Source organism: Tetrao urogallus (assembly GCF_951394365.1).
Source record: "Tetrao urogallus genome assembly, chromosome: 24".
Lineage (NCBI taxonomy): Eukaryota > Metazoa > Chordata > Aves > Galliformes > Phasianidae > Tetrao > Tetrao urogallus.
Window position 1 is genome coordinate 940013 of NC_136837.1, and position 17187 is coordinate 957199.

Sequence of the window (17187 nt, forward strand, 5' to 3'; positions counted from 1 at the left end):
GGCTGGAAGCAGCCTGGCCTCGTGTACAACACGGTGCTGGCGGGGAGCCCTGGTGTGACATGTCCCCAAAAGCCCCGATTTAGACCCGTTGGGGGCAAAGGAAACAGAAGGGGATGACTGAGAAGAGCTATCAAATTAACGCGGCAGCCTTGTGAAACCAGCTGGATCAGGGCGTTCCTTGGGCCAGCAATGCTGGGGTATTAATATGCTGTATTAATAACAGCCCTGCTGTGAAACAGCCTCAGTTTGCCTAATGAGACAGTGCTAATGATGGTCTTAGCCTTTCCCCAAGCCAGAACATTCCCTGTGAATGAGGTTTCTTAATAAAGCCTCTGCAAAACCCCCATCCTTGCACAGCTCCCCACCTCTCGACGCTACCAGGGGGGGCAGCAACATTCTCTACACCTTTGAGAGCACCATCCGGAGGGGATGTTCCCAACCAATTAACACCGTTGCACTGGGAATGCTTCCTGCACAAGCATGGTGTGAGGATGCATCTCAGCAGCACCCACAGCTCCCATCTGAACGCATGGATTTGGGTCCCAATTCCATCCCCAGGGAGGAATCCTCCCGTGGCTGTGGCAGGAGAAAGGAGCTGGTATAAGAGGGGGAGAAGTAAGATGGGAAAGGCACAGAAGCAGAGGAGCAGCACCTCAGCTTTACTTTGCACCCAGCAAACCCTCTCCCCTCTTTGCTTTACTCTTTGCAAGGGGCTGAGGATGCTCTTGCTCTGCAGAGGACTCCTGTAGCCACTGAGACAGACAGAAAGATGGCAGAGCTAACATTTGTGAGGGTTCCATGCCATCAATGTTCTAAAATCAGAATAAGACATTCCAGATCCCAAAATGTAACTGATGGGGAAAAAAAAAGACTGTGCATTATCCTTCCTTTGAGGGCAGCTCAGCGTTCCTGCAGCCCTCCCAAGGCAGAGTGCTGACATGGGAGGCTTTCCCCCCACTCCTCCAGCCTGGGGAGCTTGGCATCCTATTTGTGCTTGAAGGAACCCTGTGCTGCAAATGTGACACCTCTGAAGGTTTGTTTCCATGCACCAGAGCTCACAGGGCTGTCCGTGAGCATCACCACCTTCCATAGCCAAGTTCAGTAGCTAACAGACAGCAAAGGTTCTGCACCTGGAGGAGTTGGATGCAGTGGGCTGGTGGCACAAGGGGAGAAGGAACGCTCCTCCCAGCACAGCTCACTCCTTCAACACCCCCCCGAGGTGGTTTTTCACCCTCTCTTCTCTATTCTTTCATCACTGCACACCTCAGAGTGGAATCTCTGCTCTACAATTAGCAGCACCAGCTCAGGGAACAAAGTCGACCCGCTCAGATGAATGCTTTGCAGCCCAGGAAGAAAGCAGCACTTCATAGACTTTCTAGAAGTAAATAAAAGCATTTAGCATTGCGTTCAGTTGAAGCAGCTTTTAAGGAGGATTCTCCCTTCAAAGATGAAGGTTTGCTGGATTTTTGTTGTTGTTATTGAGAAAAGCAGAAAGCAAGCAGCTCGCTCCTCACAGACCTCAAGCTGAAATGGGACACTGGGAGTAGCTCCCATCTACAGCTCGAGTGGTCATGAATGCCAACAGATATCCACAGCCCTAAAAATATACTGAATTGCAGATTAATCTGTGTCCCTGACAATAAAACCCAAAACCCTGGGTGATTTTGTCCTCTAGCAAAAGTGAGACAGCCGTGCAGGCGCTGTGGGTGGAGATGGGGCTGAATATTTGGGGGTCTGCAGTGCTCACTGGGCAGAGCTCCTGGGGACACAGCATGCCAGGCTCTGTTCTGGGGCCCGGTATCAGAAGGCGCCGTGCAAAGAACTCTATTTACAGCACAGCTTTAATGCAGCCCGATGGAACCAAGCAGATGGCGTTCTCCAAGCGCCCGCCCCATCCCACCCTACTCACAACGGGGTGAAGCACAGCCTGGTCCTGGGAGCAGCTCTGCCCCAGGGTCTCATTGCCAGAAAGGCTTTGGAATATTAAAAAAGAAGAAAATCACCATGAAAACAAGTGCCCATCAGCACAGCCCCAGCTCAGTGCCGGCACTCCGGGGCACCTTGAGGCGCTGTGCTGCACAGTCAGGCTCTGTGCACTGCACGGTGCTGCTGGGTTGGGTTGATGGTTTTTATTTTGTTTTATTTTGCTTTAATTAAAAGGCAAGAAATGAACGTGGCTGTTAATTTGTGGAGATCCTCATGCCTGCAGCTCTCAGGTTGACCGGGATTCCTGGCCAGCTCCCGCACCCAACACCAGTACAGCCTGCAGGAGCGCTTTGTGAAGCCCAATTACCCCATTTCTGCCCAGTTTCTGGCCTTGTGCCTCTGAGCACCTCGAAGCATTGGCCACAAGGAACATCCGAGTGCTCCCAGCTCTGTGTGTTCCCAAACAGGGCTCACAGCAATGGGCTCCTCAACCACAGCCAAAGTCAGCACTGTGCCGGCAGCGAAATGTTCTGCTCTTGGCATGAAACCCAGCTCTAAGCACCCCATAAATCGTGACGTGCAGAAACCCTGAGCTCTTTTATCTTGTATTTCCTTCCTTGAAAGAAAATGACGTTCATAAACTTTACGGCCAGTCCCCGTGTCCCTCATGAATAAGATGCAAAGATGCAGTTTGCTGCACCAAAGGATTTATTTGGCGGCTCTGCCAAGCACAGGGTCATGGGTAGGGGGGGTGAGAGCAGAATTATCCTGGATGGAATGGCTGAAAAAGCACCCAACCCCATGCTGGGATCTGGGCGTGGGGATGCACAGTGCCCCATGGTCTGCAGCACCCACTGTACCCACAAATGGGCAGTAGGATGGGGACGTCACCTCCCCATATCTGCACAGCTCTGGGATGCACGCACCGAGCTGCTCCTGAGCCCTGAAAATAATCAGCTTTTCCACCACCATCAGTTGTTTCCAAGAAACAATTCTGCACCGATCAATTGCTCGGGCACAAATCAGAGCAATATAAGCACCCAAACTCTATCCTAGCTCTGGGCTCTGACCTGCCCGTCCCCCCCTGACCTTCCAGCCATTAATTCTGGGAGCTGTGCACACAGACTTGGCTCAGAACCTCCCTCCACTCCTCCGCACTCCTTAGCCCCACAGTACTGTTGAACCCATTCCAGCACAGACCCGTCCAGCCTCAGCCTTGCACTCAACCCCCTTCTGCCCCCCACCAACCCACCCTGTGCTTTCCAGCAATGCCAAGAACCTTTCGGAGAACTCAAAGCCAACCTTAAACCTTAACTCAACCCTGTAGCTAACCCAAAGCAAAGCAATGCAATGCAGCCAAACCTGAAGCCACAACACTCACTTTGCACACACCCCAGCTTGCTGCCGTCCCCTCGCTCCCCCATCCCATCCCACAGGCTGTGGCCATGTTTGGAGCACTTCTAACACCGCTCCTGGTGCCTCCAAGTGTTCCGCCATCCCCCGTCCCCATCCCTCACCTGCTGGCTCAGCCACTGGCTCTGGGATCTCAGTGCTGCTCGGTGTCGCTCGAGGATGGGAAATGAAGGAGCAGGGGGAGCCTGCAGACATTTGGGCCATCAGCTGACACTGCAACATTTCTGGCAGCACTCCGGTATGTCCAGCTGACAGCTGAGGTTGGGAGGGGGAGAAAACAGCCCCTGGTATTAAAGGAAAACAAAGCCGTGGGGTGAGGTTGGGGCTGAGGAAGCCACGTGTGGGGCTGTATGAAGCATGGCCACACTCTGCCTCCCTTGTGCAATGGCTCCAGAGGGAAATAACTGCAGCTTTATTCTGGTGCTTGCAAAGAAGCGATGGTGGTGTAAGGGAGCAGGCTGGAGCCTGCTGTGCAGCTGGGATGAGGATAGGTGCAAACCAACCCTGCAGCTGCTTGCTGTGGGAAATGGGTTGGGATGATGCAGGGAACGATGGAGCAAAGGAGCTGTGAGCGCAGGGAAGAGGCAGCAGAATGAGCAGGGATGCTGGGATCAAATGAGTCGATGAGCTCATAGGGCTGAGAATGGAAGAGGTATTTTTGGGAAGGGGTGAACCGTGCTGTGTCCAATGCAATGCAGCAGCTGAGAGAATTGGGGCACAGCGCCCGGCCCTGCCAGCGGCCTCATGCAGGAAACCAAGGCCGGGAGCAGAGTGGAAAAGTCCCAGAGCATTTCCTGCCAGCTCTGTGGGGACAGTGCGTGCCCCACGCTGTGCACCTGCCAGGAACCCAAACAGCCCTGTGGGATCCTCGCATGCTGCAGCCAACCTGGCACATCCCGACAAGACCCACTGCTATTTTGGGGTACATGCCATCTGGGCACCCCATGCTCACCCCCACCCCGTCCCCCATCAGTCCCAGTGATAATTCAAGGACATCAACAAATCAGTGCCTGCAACAGGGATGGCACTGGGAAGTGTGGGAAGGAACTCTGCTGCTGAGGAACCAATCAGTGGATGCAGTAATCGCCGCTAATTGGAGGGGAGCAGACAGGACCGAGCCCAACTTCGCCCTGGGAGCCCTGCATGGTGCTGGCACACACACCTCCCCTGTACAGAGCCTGCCCTGCTGGATGCCATATGTATTTTTAATGGTTATATTAATTGCAGTGATCTCATTTTGATGTCAGGAGCACTGCAGTGGCTGCTCCGTTCAAACCAGCACAGCTCGAGGCTGCTGCATCCCAGGAGGTGCCCCCACCACAGCTGCAGAGGCAATTACTCAGCCCCTTGTACAACACAGAGCACTCTAAGGGGAAAGCAAGCCCACCTCATATTAAAACTATGCTAATTAGGAACTAATTACAGCACACAAGGATATTATTACCCCGGCCAGCTTGAAAGCTGCAGCCTCCATCAGATGGAGACGTGATCCTAAGAGTGAATGCCCCCCAGCTCACGCTGGGATGCCACTACAGCTGAACCTCGTGCATTCCAGGCTTCACGTAGGAGTGGGTTCCTTGGTAACGTCCACACCGCAGAAGGCCCTCGGCCCAACGTGACCCGGCCACCCGCTGAATGTTTTCCTGTGTTGCTTCAGCTTGGACACTTGGAACTGTTTTGGAGCAGCGACGTAAACAGCACGAGCCCAGCCTTAAGGGAGTGCTGTGAAGAAATGCAGGGCAGGTGCTCTTCTCCATCAGAGGGGAGGTCACAGACCGGGGGTTGTCCTGCCCACAGGAGCCGGGGAACACAGGGGCAGCAGAGGTGCAGAGCACACAGCCACCCGGATCCCAGCCCAAGCGCGAGGGCTGCTCTTGAGAAGTTGAACAAAACCAAGGTGGAGATTCCAGCACAAGCCCTGGGAGAGATTGCCTGAGATGGGGGCAGTGCTGGAGGGAGGCGCCCTGGGGCAGAGCTCCCTGTCCGTGCTTCTGTTTCTCCAGTCCACGCTGATCTTTCCAGGAGAACTGGCACAGCGCCCCGACTCCGCATCCCATAAATAAAGCTCAGCATCAGCTGTCATGTCAGCGGGAGACAAAACATTTAACGTGAAAGGCTTTAAATGGAAGCAGGAAATGAAAAGATAAAGGGCAAATTTTATTTTAGATTCCTTGTTGGTACATATTTTCCTTCCTGACAGTGAGGGGATGCGACGGCTTTATCGGCCCACTGCTCGAGAACCTATTTATGGAACCCTCACGCTTTGCAAGAAAGTGGGAGCAAATGCAGGTTGGAAGCAGAGCAGGGAAGGGATGAACCCACTGTCCCCTCTTCCCTGAGTGGACTGGGAGGCTGGGAAAATTGCTGGTGCCATAGAAACTATCAGCACAGGCTGCAAGGAGCGGGCAGGAACGCGGCAGTGAGAGCAGCACGAAGCCACCTTCCTTGCTGCCCATGGACACGAGGTGGGCTGCCACAGCAAAAAGCCCCCAGCACGTGCCATCACACCAAACAGAAGATTCTTTCCTAACCTCAAATACGTTTCAGTTGTAACTTAGCAACCTGTGTTGGGTGAAAGCACCAAGGAGGAAAGCAGGTACTGAGGAGGGCTGGAGCCCCACACTCCCTTTAGTCCCATACCTTAGCAACAGCTCAGTACCAGCAAGGAGGTTGGACAAGCAGGGCCGTCGCACAGCCAGCACCTCTCACTGCTGGGAAACTGCCCCTCCGTCATCCAGACCTACATGGTGAGATTAATTAACGTTTCTTCCACCCAGCAGCAGTGAGTCAGCCCTGCCCATCACACAGTGATGATTCAGAGCTCTGTCGCTGTCTCACGGGCGGACTTTGAAGAAGTGGAGGCTCACAGTGCATGTATTGTGAGTCAGTGACACTCAGGTGAGAGAGGAATCGAAAGCAGAGCCCAAGGACAACTCCAAGGACTCGCCAAGGTTTGCCCATGTGTGCTCTACTCACCAGGCAACCTTGGAAACCTTGGGTATCTGGTGAATTATCTGAAACGACTTCTAGCCTTCATCCTTGATATCAAAATCCTCCCTTTCATAGCACTGCGTGATGGCTTTGCTTGAAGAGCCTTAGCCCTTGGGACACCAGGAGGGAAGTGCTGTGCCCAGGGACAGGCACCAGCCCAAGGCTCAGGGCAGGAAGGGATGTGTGTCCATCCCACCTCTCCTATATGACACCTGCTACTTCACATCCCCAGAAAAGGACCTCAGGATCCTCAGGACCACGACCTGAGGATGCAGCAGTGCTCAGGACCTGCAGCAACTTCGAGGAGAACCAAACTTCATGCAGAGGCTGCTGATGTTGCACAGCCAATGCACAAGAGATCTGCCTGCAAAAAACGTGGGAAACTCATGATGCTCCCCGTTCCCACAGCCTTACAGCTCTGTGCCATTCCCCATCTTGAACCAACGCTTTACGAAGGACCACAGGAAAACCCATCAACCCACTGAGCTAATAACTGCAGTACCCCAATCCTCAAAGCTGTCAATCTCTTCAAAATGCAGCTAAACGAGACAACTGCCTTCCACGCACTCCTTAATGCCACCTATTCCCAGAACACAGATTGAATTTGCAACTCAACACTTGAGCCTGCTGGCTATTGAGATCAGCGAGCGTCACAAGGATCCATGCTGTCTCATTAGGCTGTCATGCAGTCCCATGCCATTTCCAGGGTTATACTTAGAACCCACCGTCTCCTTGGAGCAGGATCTATTTGATCTGCGTGAGCAAAAGCAATTGGAACAGCCTGCAACTCTTCCACAGAAATAAAAGGTAACAAATCATTCGTAATAAATTTATTTTATATATTGGTTTACAGAGCTAAACTGAACGGATAATAAACAGCACCAAGCCAGTGAGATTTGTTCTACAAAACAAGTTTAATACAAAAAACATGACTGCAATGCATAACTCCTCACTCCGTGTTTGGATGGTTAAAAACAATCGTAACTCAAAACCTGCAAACAGTTAAAAAAGGCTTAATTACATAGGCACTGGTGTTTGGGAGAGCTTCTGTAACAACAGTGGAGATCTCACCACAATGTTTTAGAAGAATCAAGGCTGCCTTCAGTTGATGCCCTATTTAGTGGTAAATGACTAGAAGGCCGTTCCTGAGTCTCCTCTCTTGTTCAAACACCTTACACGTGCAACCAAAAGCAACCTATGGGCTAGGAGTGAAACCCCCACAGAACAGCTCTCGTGTGACTCATCAGGCCTCCCTGCAGAAAGCTGCTCTCCCCACTCCCCCTGGCTGATGAGCAGCAGCAGGTACTGCCAGGAGCCCCTGCCACCCTTCTGCAGAAGGAGGCACAGGTGGAACGCCCCACCAAACACCCTGGGGGGGGAGAGGGAGGGAAGAGATTTCCCAGACTTCATCCTGGGATGCGGGCAGGGTGCCCACCCTGTGGGTGGCATCGCCGATCTGCAAACCTTGCAGGAGGGCTCTGGCTGCCACCCTGAGCCCAGCTGCCCAGCAGAGCCTGGAAGGGAAGCTCTCCATGCACTCAGCATCAGAGCTGAATGCAAAAATCCACACTCTGCTCATGAAGCTGCTAAACCCACCGCCGACACACACTGCCACTGGCTTCTCTCTGCAGGTTTTGTTAGCTTAGGCCAGAAATGAATTTGGTCCTCGCTGTCCCAGCGGTGTCCTGTCAGCGGTTTGATGACACAGGGAAGAACAGATTAACAGTATTTTTGCCCAGTCTAAGCTGCCACACTCTGGAGATATTTTCTTTGAAGAAAAGAAAACAAAACAACACCCCCCAAAACAACAACAGTCCTACGCAGGACACAGAAACAAACTTAACTAACTAGATGACTGCAGATACAAAACACAACGCCTGCAGCACCAGAGGACGGGCTGCTGCTCCTTCCACCTGTCGTGAGGCTGCAGGAACATGGATTTGGCACCCCCTGACAATGCACGACCCCATGCATTGTACGCCTCTGCTCTGACCCACAGCACACACATTGCAGCTGCCCAAGATAAACAAGTACATTCAGCCCCAATAGACATTCCAAAGCTGCTATTTAATAGCCCACGAAGCAACCCCTTGTAGCCACAAGAAAGCGCTTCCTGAAGCTTCCTATATCCTTCACTTCCCACCCAAATTCCCCCCGCCCCCCAAGAAAACATAAAGCACAGAATTTGCAGACTTAAAAAGTGGAACAGGATAACAAATGCTTCCCTCCACACCCCCAGCCCAGCCCAAACCATCAAGGCACGTCAGACTGCCCTCCCTCTATGACTACCTTTGCCTCATTTTATTTCTTTTTTTTCCTATTATTTTCCCCCCCCACTTTTGAAGGGTGAAACAGACACAAACATTCTCCCTGTTGGGAAGCAGCAAGTGCTCTCATTGCTGTCTCTGCACTGCTAAAAAACAAATGCTAACAACATACATCTCAGCTGCCACCCTAAAGTTTCCATGGGAAATGCCAACCTCCTTTAAACACATTCCATGCTGGACGCTGCCTCCAGTTGGCTTTTGCAGAATTGAGGTCAAATTTTAAGAACCATTGTCAGAGAGATCTCAGGTCCTTCAACATTTAAGGACGCGTTTTTTTAACACGCTGCTTTAGGCCTGCTTGCCTACAGAAGCCAGATATCTGCTGGAAGGTTAACTGTGGTGTGATTCTAGCTTCCCACCAGCTCAAGCCCATCTTCTTTCTAAGCCAACATTATTGCCCTGGTTGTTTTTTTTTGTTTGTACGTGAAGATTTTAAGAAAGAAGAGCAAACAGAGACGTGCAATCCCCAACCCAAGGAGGTTGGGACCGTGACCTGCTCTTTCCCACCACCAGAGAAGGGACTGCTCCCTTGCAGAGGTCCTTTTCAACAGTTGTTCTGCTTCTGCTCTTCTGCTCCTCTTTAGTGCTCTGAATCTGAGACATAAGATGGCTGAGTCCATCTCCATACGAGCATGTCCTCTCCTGCTACTCTGTGTGACTCTGTCTGAATCCGTGACTCATTTGAGGCCAGAAACTCCACAGCTCTGTTCCAGACGCGCTTCATTTTTTTCCTGCAAAAAAAACAGCAATGAAAAAGAAAAATAATTATATTCTCAAAGTGCCTTCCTGCTTACAGTAATTGTAGCTGTTGATCAAGCCACTGCCAGCTTCCCGTGCAGACAGTAAAGGAGATTAAACCAGAATTCAAGTTGAGAGGTGATTTCAAGCCCAGCACATGAAAGCACAAATCCTACCAGTGGGGAAGAGGAGACCCTCTGGCAGCACAAACAATTGATGACTGCCCTGAATGTCAAGCTCAATTCACATTGCAGAGGGATTCCATCAGCAAACTGCCCCCACCTTCAAAGCACAGGGAACTCTCAGACAAGGGACACAAACTGGAGCTCCATCCAGTTTTGCAGTCTAGTAATTCTAGGTACTACACAGCTATCAATCAAAGCCAGCTGAAATAACTCCTGGTTGTATCGTGACTGATAAAGAGGGAGGATGTTTGAGACTTTGCAGCACGTGCAGTGTTCTGTGCTGTCTGGAGAACAAAGCAGCTGAGCCTAAGCAAAATGTTGAAAAAAAACAAAAAACGTTTTGCAAAGATGAAGCATCACAACCCAGGCTGCTCCTCCTGCCCCACCAACTGCGGCATAACCAACTGCGCTTCCGTTCTGAAAAGGCATCAGAATCAGACAGCTTGCTCTGCCTCCCATTCAGAGCTGCCTCATCTGAACAGGAAACTTTGCAGGCAGACAGTGTACAAAATCCCTTCAGAAGAGCCTCCCCAAAGCCCCATTCAGCTCATGGGAAGGTTTGTTCTGTGAGATTGCAGCACCTGCCTGGAGAACAAGGCACGATGGCTGAGAAACAGGATGGCATCCTACATAGATTAGACAAAGGAGGAAAAAAAAAAATTAAAAAAAAGATGCTCCAGGCCCAGGAAAAACAAAATCCAATTACTGTGTGATAGAACAATGACAATACACCAGTGTGACTGCAAAAAATATCAGCCCCCTGGACTGTCACATTAATCTACAGCAGGTTAATATATAGCCTGGGTTTTATCAACATCCTTTATGAAGTGAAAGGCCAGACAGACTCTGCTTGCTTCCCATCAATTGTCTGCTCGTGGTCTGTCATCCAGTAACTATGGTTTTGAGTTGAGTTGAGTCATGCCATGCTGACACCCCTCTAAAAGAGCAAAGCTCACCTGCTCTGAGGAGGGATGAGGCTGTCCCGAACGTGGAGAATGCCCACGTAGGGGTAGCGCTCCAGGTTCCGTTCCCATTCCTTGTAGTGGTCCTGGACAACAGCTGCAGGGCAGAAGGGAAAAACAAGGAGAGATTTCAACACTGCACAGAGGAGGAGAGTGTTAACTGGGTTTACAGAGATACTGGACTCTACCTATGATCTTCTTCACCATATCATACATGGCTTGCTCCTCTTCCTCCATCTTCCGCCAACGATACCGAAGGAAGATCAGGATCCCCCACAGAGTTACCAGACCTAGAGGAATAAAAACAAACAGAATTCAGTAGGGACATACATGTACTTCCTCGGTGCCAGCAGGTTTCTTTTTTTACAACTCTCTGGAGGCAGCTTTCCTCCTCCCTGCTTCCCAGGCCTGCTTGGAACTGCATCCGAGCAGTACATTTTGTTCCTGCCACAGAAAAGCATGTGTGCATGTGAGCAGAGGTGGCCAGAAGGCCTCATCACAGACCTTCCTCCCCCCCCCAAAACATCAGCATGACCACAGGGCTCTAATTCTCTAAATCCCAGAGCTACCTCTTTGCTAGAGGCCTCCCCTACAATAATCACTTAGGAAGACTGTCAAGCTCCACTGCTCTGCAGATAGGTACTTGATAAGGAGATAAAGCCCGGGGCTCCAGTGCCAGCCTAAAATTCAGGAGATCTAAATTGAAGGTTTAGCACTGACAAATGTCCCCATTACGACAGGAGCTAACTTTAGCATCTCAGTCTCTACAATAAACATAACTATCCCCTTTCACCCTCACCTCATCTGGCCAGATTATAAACTCCTCCAGCCAGCACTCATCTCTCATTATCACCTCGCTCAGTAAGACCTCTGTCTCAGCTGGGGCATGACAGACTCTTCCCATAAAACCTATAATACTTGAAATGCTACAAGTCATTACAGGAGAGTCCAGAAGATTTTGTAGTTTAGTGCAAGAAAAGAAAGAACAAATGAATCTTTTAGGTAGGTTAACATACTTATTTTGCAGACCACAGTAATGGGTACTTGAGGAATACTCAGGGAGCTAATCAGCTTGCTGATTTAAAGTAAGTGTTAAGCACTCAGCACAAGAGCAGGGCTACAGGTCTCTTTCTGCTGCCAGAAAAAGGTTAATTAGAAATTAACTCGTTGGCAGATTTATTTCACCTCTGCTAGTAGTTTCATATGGCTGGAAAAATACATGGGTGCACGCGTGTTCATCTCTACAGCCAGCAAGGGGAGAAGTCGATCAGAAACACTGACAACTTACACCAGAAAAACAGGAACAGGTTCATGACAGCAGTGATCACCGCCCGCCAGAAACGGCAGCTGAGCCCCATCTGAGGATGGGCCGATTCCAGACAGACCACCTCCTCCACTCTGCTGACGGGTTCGGAGGGGTCTCCGCTTTTCAACCTGATGGGAAGAGGCAGAAAATCTTCACTGAAGAACGCAAACGCTCCAACTGCAGTCTTTAATCAAAAGAGGGAGAGGAAGCAGACTGCAGATGCAGTAACTCGTTCTATGCACCACACAGAAAATGCACCAACATCTTTGCACCTCCTCTTTCCAGAACATTTTGGGACCGGCTGCTTAGCAAGGACTGGATATGGCTTCAGAAAAGGCAGCAGGGCTGGAACTCCCACTGCTAAACTGAAATCTCCCTCTGCAGACTCTCTGACAGTACCTCTCAGCGAGCAGAAGATTAAACTTTAAATTGGATTCCCACCTCCCAGCACAGAGAAATGGAAATGTTTACTGAGTCACTCATCAGCAATTGCAGAGAGCAGTTGAGGGAGACTGCAAATGTCCGTAGAGGTTGCGCTGTTTCCCTCAGTGCTGATGAGCATAAACAGTTTAGCTAGGAAAGTGACAACACATCAGCTGTGTCTGCAGTGAGAAATGGACACACCCTCAGAAAGCATTCACAGCAAAATCGATAACACATCCTCCTGCAAAATCACTTGCACACACCTGCTGTGCCAGCCGAGATGCTTTTAGCTCACTTCTTTCTGTACAGACCTACGCTGATGTGGTTTCCTTGTTAGATCCTCTAAGCCAACAGGCATCAAGCAATCCTAGCGAGAGCCATCAGATTCAGAGCAATGAGACCAAAGGGGATTTCATTTTTTTTTAAGCTAATTCATTCCAGGTTTGCAATGAATGACTTACTAGACAATGTCATTCTCTCAATTTATTAGTGCAGATCTCACCAAGTGCTTTGGTTGCTGGATTCTACAGCAGCAGACACAGCTGTTTCCCACCCCTCATCTTATTGACAATCCACACTCCATACTTTAAACATGCAGCAGAATCACTGAGCAGAGCTCATTTCCAGTTCTGCCTCTCAGATTGGCACCCAGAACACCAATCTCACGTAGAAATGCCACCCTCAGGTTGGTAAGCCTGCTGAACACTCACTCTGCACACCATGCAGACTTGGTGAAAGTAGATCCACTTGGCAAACAGCCCAGAAAACTGCTAATTATGAAAATTAAAAGAGAATATATTACACTACAAGGCTCCTGACACAAGCACTGCCCCTGTACAAAAATACGGCCCAAAAAGCAAATCCAAACCTGCCAATAAGAAAACAATGTCTTGTCCTGGGAATTTGCCACACGCCAAGAATAAAGCAGCAGGCACTGTCTGATCATTCAGCCACAGCAGCAGCTGCAGAATTCTTTTTAGGACAAGAAATCAAGCAGTGGAAATCAACACAAACTACACCCATGAAGCTCTAGTATTACTACCGTTGCAATTCGTTTAATCAGAGATACATTTTATTTATGCAGTATTATGCAATATTATACAATTTATGCAATATTGAAATGCAAACAAATGTTAGGCTTCAGAGTTAACATGGAGTGGAGGCAGCTGACACTTCCCAGAGGCAGATAATTATGTCTGTGGAAACTGCATAACAGCCTCTCATCAGATTACGGCCCGAACATTGTATTTCTCAGCTGAAGAAACCAGCACTTGTGCCATTCCACATGTACAGAAACAAGTGGCAGCCAAGAAACCCAAGACAGAAAGCCCCACTGGTGACTGACCAAGCTGCTATGCAGTCACAGTCTGTTGGTTTTGACATCTACTGTGCATTCTGCCGGAAAGAGAACTGACACTAAAGAAAAGATACCATTCAACAGTCTGTTTCCCTCCCCTCCTCACAGACTTACTTGCCCCATGAGATCCCAGGGCACGTGGGTTGTTACCTCCTGAAGACAATGCTCTGCTGACCTGTACAACCCAACCCCTTTGCTGAAAGGGGGCCCACAAAATACCAAAGCTCTGTTTTTGCTAAGAGTACTGAATAAAAGAGTGTCTGGAGAACAGCGAGGACACAGGCAAGTTTAACAAGCGAGCTGCCCTCCCAAGACACCAGAACTCTAAGCCCTGCTGTAAGCACAACGTCACAGTGAACAGGCACAACATCAGGCTTGAACTTCATTGCAGAGCAGTGTGTTCGTGAGCACGATGTCCCCCACTGCAAGGGTTGGGAAACACACTGAGAAGGAACGTCTGCAGCTGCCAATCTGTTCTAGGACCATACGTTTTATTTGGAAGCACTGACAAAGCGTGTCTCTGATTACCTTTGAAATCTAATGGAGCTTTTTGTGCACAGCACACAGGATGTCAAATTACACATCAGCCGAGCCGAGAAAGATCATTTTGGAACAGCAGGCTTCCACTTACCATATTCCTAAATCCTTGTTACTGTTCAGTATCCACTTCAGGGCAGCTTCAAACTTCTGTGGGGAACCACCAGTTATGTTCTGTGAGAAGAATCCATTAGAATGTCAGTCTCCCATTCATTTAAAATACTGAATAACGTTATTTCCTAACAGTTATGAGAGAACTTATTCTAAGCAGTCTGTCCCTAGCTTAATTCTTATCATAATTCTGCAAACTGGAGGGAGGAAAACTAAATCTGAAAGTCAGTCTGGACTGAAATCTTCTGACTCTGGTAGATGATGCGTGAAGCACTCTGTAAAATAACACTCTCCCAGACTGGTAAGGCTAACCACTAAATACAACATAATCTTACTGACAGTTTACCATGAAAAAAATGGAATGCTGGATCAAGGCAGTCTGTCTTCTGACACTTTGGGGTATAGAAAGATTTTTCTTCTGCCCAAGCCTCAATCCTGGGAAATTTCTGGTTACAAAAGACTGATGGCCATGGCAAAAAAACAAACCATTAAGTTAGATTTACAGGGCTTGAATCAGAGATGTAGGGGAAGATTATTTTCAAACGAACTGCTGAGAACCAAAGGGGAAACCAGAGGTATGGGAAAGAATCAGAACAGGATGGGGAAGTAAAACAAATGGCAAATTGCTTTAGTATCTATTATTTATTGCCTTGTAAGAGGCATAGCACCACGTTACAACAACAGCTGCTCACAGCCTACTCACCACCACGTGGTCCCTTGCTTCACTAACCCAAATGCATTTGCTTTTTAGATTCTCAGGGTTTCCGCATTCAAAATTACCTGGTAAAAAAAAAAGTCAAACAGAAATAATGTTTAGAAAAAAAGAACCCCTGACAGTTCAGAAATACACTCAGCTGTCCAGAAACAACATCCTTTAAATGCAGCTACAGCTCTGGGCAAAACGACTGCAAGGTGAGATTTATATGGTAGGCAGGTTAAGATTATGACTATTAATAAAGTGCTCAGCCACTGGATAGAGGTTGGGGAAGGGCAAGAAAACCTCATGCTTGAGAGCATGAGCTACTCAGCAAAGACAGAGGGAGGGAAAAATACTATTTCTCTTCCACAGAATACATAACCACCTCTCTGACATAACGGCAGGCAGAGGGGCTTTCCACTATGCAACAGAGACTGCAGTGTTGAAGTGTGATCAACACAAAATGCTTCTAAGAAGCCTATATCTCAGCTCTACCCTTTGCCCATGCAGAGGAATACTGGCCAGGAACTTGGGCTTCTAAATCATCCTTCACAAAGCTGGCCACACAAGTGTGCTGAGAGACCAGGCAAAATTGGTACTGAAGCTTTAGAAATCGTGTGAAACTCAAGAATCCAAAGGATTCAAAAGCATTGGGGTCTGAAATCTTGAAAATGGAACTTAGGCACTGTTATGATTAACATTATTATGCATCTTGCTGAAAGAAAAGTTCTCACTTGTCTGCTGAACTGCTGCTAGAGCAGCTTTCTCTGTCAAACAGCACTTGTTATGGATCGGACTGGCACACACGTAGTACAGAGCGTTCAACTCCTGCAGTCAGTTGGCTCCTTAGCCAAGTAAGCCTGCCTTGCTCAGCACAGAAAACTTAAAAGAAATCCCATAATCCGCTGTCACATTTCAGCAGAGAGATGACAACTTCTTAAGTCAGTCCGACTCCATGTGTAAGAACGCACTGATTTACACTTACCTGCCTCTGAGCATCTTGAAGACAATTTCAAGATGCTGTTACAAAAGAACCACAAAGCTGAAGATTTGCACCTCAAGTTCCCAATATATCGAGTGCAAAGAAGGACCACTCCACAAGAGCACAGTGATAGCATTAGCTAAGCACTACTGAGATCAAAAATAAACACACCTCGTTCTGTTTTGCTGTTACCTGACTTTCTCAGAGCTCTATGAGTGGAACTGACTGTTCCAGAAATCCCTCTCTTCAAATTAAGGTTGAAAATGTCCAGATAGCTGAGAGAGTGTTTTACAACGACAAATGGAACTCACCAGCTTGTACAGACAAGTAGTTATACAACTCGTGCAGCATGTTCATCACAACGTCCTTCTCTTTGGCTTTGCAGAACTGAAAGTCAGAAACAGGTAACACACATGAACAGCCTGGCAGTTACGGGGCAGCAGTCAGACTAGCCAGCACCGTCACAACAAAATGCCAGCAGAGGGGTTTTAGCTCAGCTATGCATCACCAGTTCAAAGTGAACACACCTGCAGCAAAGCTGCAACACAGCTAAGGGTTCTGAGGCCGAGTGGAGCTGGCACATCATGTGGAAGTGCCACGGAGAGCCCAGCTCACACTGCACCACCAGCCATCCCCTCAGACAAGCTGCATCCATCACCTCTGTGTGTCCCAGGTGTCACAAGGGACCAACCATAACTCCAAATCCAAAATTTTCTTTTTCCAAGTGAGGCACCATGATTAAAAAATAATAATAACAGGGCTGTGCAAACACTTTACAATGGAGTTGAGGGAACGAGCTGGATTAAATCCTGCATTGCTAAAGCTGAACGCAGGTACAGCCTCTTCAGCAAATCCTTATCGCTTCTGTTACCACTATTAAAGAAATTGATTCACATAAATGGGAATTTAATGTTTTATCTTTTGGAGTCTTGCACACAATCCTAACTTAATCGAGCTCATTAATTCCAACTCATCAAATCACGAAGATAAAACTAATAATTTCACAGTGATGTGATACTGGTGGAAGCTTCCCAGAATAATTACTCTTCTATGAGAATCCCATCCACAATATTTAAAGATAAATAAATATATGCTTACATCATCTGTTCTTTTGTCACAATCCACAGGCAAGAGATTAACTATGGGAGAGAAAGAGAGTTATCTGGCTGCAAAACAAGAGCTCTGATCAAGAAAATAACTTTTTTTTTTTTTTTTTTAAAGACTCTACCTTC

The 17187-nt window shown here is 48.6% G+C and overlaps 1 protein-coding gene across 1 annotated transcript; it reads right to left on the reverse strand.

Moving 5' to 3' along the window:
* Positions 1–9237: 9237 nt before the first annotated feature.
* LOC306955273 (LEM domain-containing protein 2-like) lies at positions 9238–17177 on the reverse strand (the record flags this gene model as incomplete). Its single annotated transcript, XM_079546535.1, has 8 exons — positions 17054–17177; positions 16267–16342; positions 14980–15056; positions 14260–14339; positions 11831–11976; positions 10731–10832; positions 10537–10639; positions 9238–9388 (listed from the first exon to the last, which is right to left on the reverse strand). Exons 2-8 carry the CDS (start codon positions 16310–16312, stop codon positions 9238–9240), a joined length of 705 nt encoding a protein of 234 aa, XP_079402661.1. The 5' UTR covers positions 16313–16342; positions 17054–17177.
* Positions 17178–17187: the final 10 nt, after the last annotated feature.